General features: G+C 41.6%; 1 protein-coding gene across 1 annotated transcript in view; it reads right to left on the bottom strand.

Moving 5' to 3' along the window:
- Positions 1–10,864, bottom strand: part of SHC3 (SHC adaptor protein 3) — a 623,780-nt gene that overhangs the window by 324,856 nt on the left and 288,060 nt on the right. The window contains exon 6 of the mRNA XM_007946331.1: positions 6,416–6,467. Coding sequence (XP_007944522.1) covers positions 6,416–6,467 — 52 coding nt within the window. The remainder of the gene's footprint in view (positions 1–6,415; positions 6,468–10,864) is intronic.

The following is a 10,864-nucleotide window of genomic DNA, read 5'->3' as shown; positions in this document are numbered from 1 at the left end:
ATATGTTATTACCAAATATTTTTTCCCAATCTGTAGGTCAATATCATTGTATTTTAAATGCAGAAATTGTTGTATTAGTGGTTGTTTTGTTGTGTATATTTTCTCCATAGTAAAAAAAAAATTAATATCTTATAATGAATCAGCATGGAATAAGATGAATTATAACAATAACTAGAAAATTTGATCTATCTTTCTAGGATTTTGACAGCAAACTTTCTGAAGCCCAAGAGGTCTCCTGATGTGTGCTCTTCCTGGTGGTATGTGCTTATAGCCCAAGGAACCACAATGTCACAAGGATGATCCTAGCACATAGATGTGGAGGGTCCCTTCATGAGGAGATTTATATTTAAAAGCCCAAATAAGAACACTCACCCCCAGAATTTCTTATTAATCTAGTTCCCAAATGGTAGAGACCATTCATACTAAACTAAACTCTCCATCTGGCCTAGCAGAGAAAGGAGAACAGAAGCAATTGGGAGAAAGTCTGTCCACTAGTTTCTTACTAGAAGAAGTAATATTGGGGTGAATACATCTAGGATGAATGAAAGCAGAGCATGATCTAAAATAATATTACTGGATGGGATGCTATAGGCAGTTATACTAACCTGTCTTCCCAAATTGTCTTTCAGGAAGCTGGGTCTATGCATTTATGGAGAATAAGTATGTAATGAGGAAAGATGACTGCAAATTCTTTGACACTCCTCCCATTAAGGGTGGGATCAGGCACCCCTGCTCTTGAATCTCAATTGGCCCATGATGCTTTTCATCAATAAACAATGACAGAAGTAAAGCTGACCCTAGCCTTTCAGAGCTTTGGTAGCATAGTGCCTAAGGCACTTGACTGCTAACCAGAAGGCTGGCAGTTCAAACCCACCAGCTACTCCTCAGAAGGAAGGTTGGGCAATCCTACTTCCGTAGTGATAACTGCCTCGGAAACCCAAGGAGGGGTCGCTATGAGTCCGGGCCGACTCGATGGCAAATAACAAACAACAACCACAAGACTTTCAGAGGTTTGGCAGTTTCAACTTTGGTCTTATGGAGCCAAGACCTACCGTGTAAACAATTCTGATGGTAAGACCACTTGAAAAAACTCTGGGCTTCCACAGAGTGAGCAGACCCTGATGAGCTTAGCCTTCTTGCCATCCTTGCTAAGATATGAAGTATACAACTGAAGTTAACTTGGACCCTCTAGGACATCCCAGATACCAACTAAAGATCACCAAGGACCCTCATTGATGCTATATGGAGCAGAATTAGCCAACTGAGACCTGCCTGAATTACTGACACAAATTATAATGTAAGATAAAATAAAATTTTTGTTGTTGTGTTGTTATGTGCTGTTGAGTTGTCCCCAACTCATAGTGACCCTATGTACAACAGAATCAAATAGTGCCCAGTCCTGTGCCAGCCTCACAATCACTACCATATCTGAGCCCATTGCTGCAGCCACTGTGTCAATCCATCTTGCTGAGGACCTTCTTCTCTTTTGTGGACCCTCCACTTTACTAAGCATGACATCCTTCTCCAGAGAATGGTCCATTCTGACAACAAGACCAAAGTAGGTGAGACAAAGTCTGACCATTCTCACATCCAAGGAGCATTCTGGCTGCACTTCTCCTAAGATAGATTTGTTAGTTCTTTCAGCAGTCCACAGTACTTTCAGCATTCTTCACCAACACCACAACTCAAAAGCATCAACTCTTCTTTGGTCTTCCTTATTCATTGTCCAACTCTCATGTGCACACAAGGCAATTGAAAATACCATGGCTTGGGTCAGGTACATCTTAGTCTTTGAGGAAACACCATTGCTCTTCAACACTTGAAAGAGGTCTTTTGCAGCAGATTTGCCCAATGCAATACATCTTTTGATGTCTTGACTGTTGCTTTCATTGGCATAGGTTGTAGACCCAAGTAATATGAAGTCTTTGACAACTTTAATCTTTTTTCCATTTATCATGATACTGCTAATTGGTCCAGTTGTGAGCTTTTTGTTGTCTTTATATTGAGGTGTGATCCATATTGCAGACAGGTATCTTTAATTTTCATCAGTAAGTGCTTGAAGTCATCCTCACTTTCAGCAAGCAAAATTTTGTCATCTGCATATCTCAGATTGTTAATGAGCCTTCCCCCAATCCTGATGCCACGTTCTTCTTCATATAATCCACCTTCTCAGATTATTTGCTCAGCATACAGATCGAATAAGTATGGTGAAAGGATACAGCCCTGACAAACTCCCTTCCTGATTTTAAACCATGCAATATCCCCTTGTTCTGTTTGAACAACAGCCTCCTGGTCTATGTACAAGTTCCTCATGAGTACAGTTAAGTGTTCTGGAATTCCCATTCTTAATATTATCCAAAATTCGTTATAATACACACAATTGAATGCCTTTATATAGTCAACAAAACACAAGTAAACATCTTTCTGGTATTCTTTGTTTTGAGCCAAAATCCATCTGACATCAGCTATGATATCCCTCACTCCACGTCCCCTTCTGAATTCAGCTTGCATTTCTGAAATTTCTCTGTCAATATACTGCTGCAACCATTTTTGAATTGTCTTCTGTAACATATAACTTGTGTGTGATATCAATGATATTATTTGATAATTTCCACATTCTGTGGGATCACCTTTCTTTGGAATGGATACAAATGTGGATCTCTTCCAGTCAGTTGGCCAGGTAGCTTGGCATAGCTGAGTGAATGCTGCATCCATTTGTTGACGATGTTTCATTGCTATTCATAAGGTTTTCACTGGTCAATTCTTTGAGGAGTGGATGGCCTCTTCCTTCTTCCAAGTCCATCTTAATCTAGAGGCTCCACTGAAAGCTGTCCACCATGGTTAACCCTACTGGCATTTGAAACACCAGTGGCATAGCCTCCAGCCTCACAGCAACACTCAAGCCATCACAGTAAAATAAAATAGTTGATGTTAAACAACTAAGCTTTGAATAGTTTGTTATAGGCAATAGATACTTGGATGGTGAAAGGATACAACCCTGACAAACTCCCTTCCTGATTTTAAACCATGCAGAATCCCCTTGTTCTGTTCGAACAACAGCCTCCTGGTCTATGTACAAGCTCCTCATGAGTAAAATTAAGTTTTCTGGAATTCCCATTCTTCTCAATATTTTCCAAAATTCTTTATGATCCATGTAATGAATGCCTTTGCATAGTCAATAAAACACAAGTAAACATCTTTCTGGTATTCTTTGCTTTGAGCCAAAATCCATCTGACATCAGCTATGACATCCCTCACTCCACATCCCCATCTGAATCCACTAAGTATCTCAAATAAAAGGCACCTGTACTGGTGATGCCCCCAAGTGCCAAAAACAATGCTGAGGTCTGACACCTGTCTTCACAATAAATAGTACTGCATGCAGATCTCAAAGGGAGCCTGTGCAGCACCATGGGGCAGGGAGTACATACCAATTCTCATACCTCTGAGAATGTGCCATAGGAAGATGCACTCTGATTTTCCCCCTGTGAAACCCAATGTCAGTTTGCATAGTATACTGCCCTAAATCAAATTTAACCTGGTTACACCCCCTCAGCATCCAGGCCTAAAGCCTTATTTCCTAACCTTGGCTGTGCATTGGAATTACCTGGATAGCTTTTTAAAAATTCTGTTGTCTGGGCTCTTGCACAGAAAATCTGAGGTCAGAGCATTTCGATTTGTAAGAGCTCTCCAGACTATTCTAAATCCAGTGCCATCAAGTCAATTCTGACTCACAGTGACCCTATGGGACAGAGTAGAACTGCCCCATAGGGTTTCCAAGGCTATAAATTGTTATAAAAATAGACTGCCCCATCTTTCTACCATGGAGTAACTGGTGGGTTTGAACTGCTGACCTTTTGATTAGCACCCCTATGTTTTAACCACAGCACCACCAGAGCTCCTAATGATTCTAAAGTGCGGCTCATTTTGAGAACCATTGACCTAGGAGACGTTAAAAGAGTCTGGGGAAATATAAAAGGTCAAGCATTAGTTGAAGTTTATTTGGGACAAACAAAAATAGAGAAAGAATTTCAACAACTACTAGCCCTGGACTAAAAGTGGGATTTCTGTGCCTAGGGAAGTACAGGCTACCAGCTCCCTCCTCTCTTCTCCTTCCCCCTGCTCCGACTTGAAAAGGCACTGAGAAAGTTAAAGCGGTTAAACTCTAACTGCTGAAACTGGGCTTTTGCTCACTGGCTTAGGTGACATCTTGAATGTTACATAATCTTCTGCCCATATCCAACTGAGACAAATATTGTTATTGTGTAAAACCTGCTTCAAGTTCAAGAAGTGGTGAGCTAGAATGTGTTAGCAAGGAATCTCAGTTCATCAAGACCACAGAGCTCCCCTTCCTTTCTATCCTCAATACTTAGTCATTACTCCACCTCTGGTTCAAGAGTGACAATGTAACCATCATAAAACACAAAAGTGTCTGTATTAGAATCTCCCGGCTACAGAACCCTCCCCACCTGAACTACCCCCAGAAGATATGGTGAAGCTCCAACACACTATCTTCAATTTCTAGAAGCCACTGAAACTGTACGGCAGCCCCAGTAACCCAGAGTTGGAAAGGTCTCAGATGAATATCCTCACATACTATGTGCGAACATAAATTTTCACAGCCAGGTTGGAGGACAATTTGCAAGGTTCATCAATATGTTAGCTGAAAAATTCCATTGTTCTGTAAATGCCTCTTTAGGAGTAACCTGCAGCTTCTTGGATAGGAACAGTATGATGAACACATTGTTCTGCTGAGGCAGCCAGGGAGATTTGTGGATGACCGACTCCTTGTAAAGTCACCTCATGGATCATTTGATCCATTCTGCATGAACTGTTTTGAAAATACGTTCAAGATACAGTGTTGAGGCAAGGGATACCAGAGTAGAATGTTAATATCTCATTTGTATTGAAATTTTAAATGAGGAAGATAATATATATGTATATAAACCAAAAAACCAAACCCACTGCCATGGAGTTGATCCTGACTTATAGCGACTGCCATATAGATAAGAATAAAAAATTCTGGAAAGCACACTAGAAAATCTTAACAGTTGGAGTAAAAGAGGTAGAGACCTCAGCAATGGAAGGAAGTGTTGTTTTGCAGTGTTACAAATTCCATTTATGATTTTCATAAATGAATTTTGAATTGAAGTTGTGGTATGGCAGATCAGAAGTTGTCTGTTATTCAGGGTTTAAAAATACAGTTGCTGTCCAGTCAATTCTGACTCATATCGACCTCATGTGTATTAGAGCAGAACTGTGCTCCATGGGGTTTTCAATGGCTTATTTTCAGAGGTAGATCACGAGGCCTTCCACAGCACCTATGGAATGATTCAAATCTCCAACATTTCAGCTAGCAACTGAGCATATTAATCCTTTCTACCACCCAAGGACCCTTACTCAAGGGTATATTGTTATTTGTTCACCGCCATCAAGTTGGCCCCCAACTCATAACGATCCCATGTACAACGGAACAAAACACTGTCCAGGCTTGCACCATTGCAATGATTGGTTGCAGATTAAACCATTGTGATCCACAGGGTTTGCACTGGCTGATTTTTGGAAGTGGATTGTCAGGCCTTTCATTTTAGTCTGTCATAGTCTGGAAGCTCCACTGAAACCTGTTCAACATCACAGTAGCACACAAGTCTCCACTGACAGACATGTAGTGGCTGTACCCTATGTGCATTGGCCAGCAATAGGTACAAGTCTCCTTCAGGGAAGGTAGGAATTCTACCACTGAATCACTATGATCCCCTCACTCTAGTGTTAACACACCCTTAGTTAGCCCCATCCACTCCCAGGTTGTTGACTACATTCCAAAGGATGGGATTTTGTTTTGTAAATGAGTAAAAGAAATGGGGTTGTGGGTGTTATAGAGCGATTAGAGGAAAAGGGTTCAGAAAAATGGAACATAGTTGAAAGCCTCAAACACTCTACTCAGCCTGGACATAAGATTCTAGAAGATTTGAGGTGTCAAGAGACAGCACCCTGAGCTTGGACTCTGGCCTTTCAGGCTGCACAGGGCAGTGAAGACTTCTAGGATGGCATGGTTGACAGTGAGCACAGACAAAGAGCTGAAACTGGGCAGGGGGACTGGGAGTTTTTGAATGTCTTTCAGGTGAAACCAAGGACATTTTCAGTATCTGGGTGGGGCTGCTCATGTGCAGGTCATATGTATCAATTGTGGCAACTGGACATAGATGTGCATTTAAAATCAGTGTCCAGAATTTCCTAACCCAGAGCAGTGAGCTAATGTGTACTTAACTGCCTGCAAACTTCAATTATCATTAGTAATACTAGAAGACACATGCTCATTTTGTTGGAGGGGCCAAGACAATGAGGAATATCTGGTACATAGTGTTAAGACTGACTGTGTGTGAATGAGAGATTAGAAAGGTCAAATATTGCTTACCTCTTCGATTAACAGGGTCTTTAGCTACATATGCAACATAGTCTGTTGTGTCCTGTTAAAGAAAAATGAGACAACCACATCACTAATTATAAGTGAAAAATACTCAGTAAGACAGAATCAAAACACAGTCAGAGACCCAGTCCATTACCTAGTAAGCTTATAAGGGTTCAACCCTCAAATAGATAAATAACCAAATGCTGTCTAAATAATAGCCCATGTAAAACAGCATATCTCAAAATATAGTATGTGGAGGAATCAATGAAGATCTTGATGGAATGCAGATTCAGATTCAGTAAATCAGGAGCAGGGCCTGAATTTCTGCATTTCTAATCCACTCTACATGATATTGATATTGCTGATCAGTGGACCACACTTTGAGTAGCAAGGGTGATAGTACCGTTTCTCCCCTTACCTGCATGTTGGAATCACCAGAGTCCCAACTCCCACATAATCTGACTTAATTGATCCTGGGCATTAGGATTTTTTAAAAGCTCCCCAGATAATTCTAAGGTGAGACAAGGTTGAGAACTATTACTACCTCTGTCTAGAACAAAAACAGTTCCCATTGAGGATATTCCAACTTATGGTGATGCACATGTTGCAGAGTAGGACTGAGCTCCATAGTTTTCATGGCTGTAACCTTTTGAAGCAGATCAACAGGCCTTTCTTCTGAGGTACATATGGGTGGGTTCAAACTGCCAACCTTTTGGTGACTAGCCCAGCATTTACCCATTTGTACCATCCAGGGACTCTTCTGTCTAGGATCAAAACCAAAAAGTGAACTCCTTACCACGGAGTCAATTTTGACTCATGGTGATCCATGTGTTGCAGAGCAGCACTGCTCCACATAGTTTGTTTGGCTGTAATCTTTTACAGAAACAGACCACCAAGCCTTACTACCATACCATTGCTGGGTGGATTCAAACTCTCAACCTTTAGGTTACTAGTCAAGCATAAACCACTTGTTTTTACCACCCAAGGATTTTGTGGCTAAAATCTAAAAACTAATTCATTGCCATGGAGTTGATTCCAACTCATAGGGATGCCTGTTGGATTTCCAAGGTGGTAAATCTTTAAAGACGTAGGTTGTACCATCTTCCTTCCACGGAATGCCAGGTGGGTTTGAACAGCCAACCTTCTGGTTAGCAGTCAAATGCCTTAGGCACTGTGTCACCAGAGCGTCTTTGTATCTAGAACAGTGGTCTTCAAATTTAGGCCAGTGTAAAGCTTATTAAAATAGATTGCTAAGCCCCACTCCAGTTTCCTCAGTGGTGAAGTTTAATTTTGTGTTTTTGACAAGTAACCCAGGTGATGCTGATGCTGCTGGTCTGAGAACTCCACTTAGCAAACAACCAGTCTAACGGAAAATCAGAAGTAGATTTGCAGAGTTTACTTGCAAACATCCCCTCATGTGTGGATGAGATGTGGAAGTTCTTTTCTTCTTGGACATAAGTAGTTATTTTAATGCTTTGAGATGTTTCAAAAATAATAGCTCTATTTAGAAGTCTCATCTGTCCATATCAAACATTAATCCTCTAACCTGTCCTTTCATCCGATCAGTGCAACAGAGGAAACTATGTCCTCAAAAGCGCACCAAGGCAACCATGAGAATTTAGTTTCTAAACAAAAATTTAGAGGAACCAATAATTCTCTTAATCCTTTAAAGCAGAAAGACTTTTTTGCAACATTGGTATTTTCAACATTCAAAGAATCTCAGGGAGGCACCTGGTAAAGGTCTACATCATTTTTGAAAAATTTCCCCAAATGTTATTGCTACAAAGGGCTTTGAATTCATTGATAAGCTGCTAACATTTTCAGCATCTGAAATGATTCTCTGTAGTAAGTTTCTTCATGTTAGTATCTATGGCAGAGAAAGGATCCCTTTCTTCCTCTACAGAGCTTTAGAAAAGAACCCAAATGAGAGAGGGAGAGAGTAAGTAAGGAAGTGTGGGGCGGGCGTGTAACAGTTATTTAACACCTACTACAGGTTGGTGCACAGTACATACCATTTTCTGTAAATTATTTCCTCTGGAACTCACAACAACCCAATAAAACCAAACATGAGGAAGAGAACTGTTCCAGTAGATTTCAAGATATGGGGATCCCCCAGGTCATTCTCCAAGATAAGGCTCATCTAAGTCTTTTATTTTTCCTGCTCAGATCACTGTTCATTGGTATAGTCACAGAGTGACTTGGGAAAAGAGTGGAAGACTGGCTTCTGGTCATTTCCATCAAGGAAGATCTGACCAGAATGTGAAGCTCTTGGCAAAACAAATAAGATTTAGAGCTTGAAACCATAGATACTTTTCCTGGATTCATGAGATGTTAATGTCATAAGGAGAAGTCCCTGAGTGGTGCAAACAGTTAATGCGCTCTACAGCTAACCAAAGGTTGGAGGTTCAAGTCCACTCAGAAGCACCTCAGAAGAAAGTCTGGTGATCTACTAAAAAATCATCCATTGAAAACCCTATGGAGCACAGTTAACTCTGAAACACATGAGATTGCCATGAGTCAGAGGTGACTGGATGTAACTGGTTTGGTTTTTGGTTTTCAGTGCTTAAAGTGTCCTTAGAGCCCATCTAGTCTAGAGCTTCTCAAACTGAGATCTTAGATTTGGACAGCTGTATTTTTCAGTGTTTGAAATGTCACCAGAGATTTTTTTTTTCTCCAGTTTTGTGTTTCTATAATAATCTTAAAAATGAATACAAGTACATCAAGGATCATCTGGATGATCACTGTGTCACCAAGTTCTGTAGGCAATTTCAGTGCTAGAATTTGCATTTGGGTTTTCAGCACTACTGGGGTAAGGTATTTTCAAGAATTAGAAAAAAAAGAGCAGAAAGGCTAGATGTCTTTGCCCCACTTAAAGCAAACTGATATCACATTTGTATGCAATGATGTATGATTGAAGTTTTTGCTTGAATAGAATAAATTAGTGGAAGAATTGAATTATCTGGGTATACATGACAGTAGCAAGACACTGAACACAAAAGCTTTTGTAGCATGGTGACTGTTAGGCCAAAGCAAACCCAAGCCACCAACATTTCAGTTAGCAGCTTCCTCCGGGTGTCAAGCCCTGATGAGACAGCCTGATAAGACAACAGAGGTGACAGAACCCGCCCAGACTGGAAAGTCCCATGCAGTGGCAAACTTCCTCTTGTGAAGCCCCCTCATGCTAATTAAGTGCAGACCCATACTAACAGCTGATTGGACCCCACTATTTCCTTAGTGTCCCCACTTAGGTCCTCCACAAGACTATAAACCCTCCCCTCCCCAACCAAGCAGTGCAACTTCTCAGGCCCCTCCCAGGGACCCATGAACCTCGCCCGGGCCCCTCTTGGGGGCCTGTAAACCTCACCCGGAAACTCAGAATAAAACTTCTCTTTAACCTCACTTTTGTGCATCCTCTTCTCCTTACTGTGGCCTTACATTTGGTGCCGAACCCCTGGAAGAGGAGTAGAACTCCAGGGAATTCTTACTCCCCTTCTCCCTCTTCCCTCCGGACCAGGGAATTCCGGCCCCCTGCATCCACCACCGGTAAGTCATATCTTACCCTTTACTCAATGCCCACCAGAGGACATACATTTTGTATTCTGTTGTCCTCTCATCCTGTGGGCCATTCTAATTTTTTTGACTCTGGGTGATGAACCAGTGCCTACTACCAGACAGTTTGAATTAGTTTTCTTGTAATTTGTCTGTGTCTGACTGAGAGGTTGTGTGAATGTTTCTGTGATGCTCCAAGATCTAGGTTGTGGACCCTGAGTGGGCCCTCAGTTAATTTCCATGTGAAGTCAGATCAGCATAACGGTGTGGCTCTGCCCTCTGCTCCGGGGTTTATACAGAGACACCTTAGCCAAAGACTCACTTAAATCCCCAAGAGGGGAGCAGACAACCGGACATCTGACTAGTCCTTGGGACACGTCTCCAGTGTGATTATTTTCCTCTTTTAATATCTCCTGTGAATTGCTTTTGGAAAAATTGACTTGCCCAGAGGTCTGAGTTCTGCACCGGAGTTTTCTGCATCACTAACACAGGGAAAAATCGTGGTACCACGTCAGAAACTCCTCACAGTCCGGGAGTTTGGTTGCTCAGGGACACCTGACATCCTATGTCCCTTGAGGGTCATTCCTCGGAGGGTCATTCCTGGTTCGACTGCCTAACATCAGGCGGAGACGTCTGCCTACATAAAACAGTCCACTGGCATAGGGTTCTGGGAAACCTATCCGAAGAACTCAGAACCAATGGGCAATCAAAATTCCAAAATCAATCCAACAACCCCCCTGGGGTATTTATTAACAAACCTTAAGACCTTATTACTAGACCAGGACCTCTGTCCCAGATGCCTCATTTTTTACTCCACCACAGCATGGCCCCAGTACAAACTAGACAATAACTCTCACTGGCCAGAGCACAGAACTTTTGACTTTAATATCCTTACAGACTTAGACA

The sequence above is a fragment of the Orycteropus afer genome, unplaced genomic scaffold, assembly GCF_000298275.1.
Source record: "Orycteropus afer afer isolate SDZICR_OR568_19922 unplaced genomic scaffold, OryAfe1.0 scaffold00156, whole genome shotgun sequence".
NCBI classification, from domain to species: Eukaryota; Metazoa; Chordata; class Mammalia; order Tubulidentata; family Orycteropodidae; genus Orycteropus; species Orycteropus afer.
Note: the sequence above shows the minus strand (reverse complement) of the source record. Positions and strands in the feature narration are given on the sequence as shown.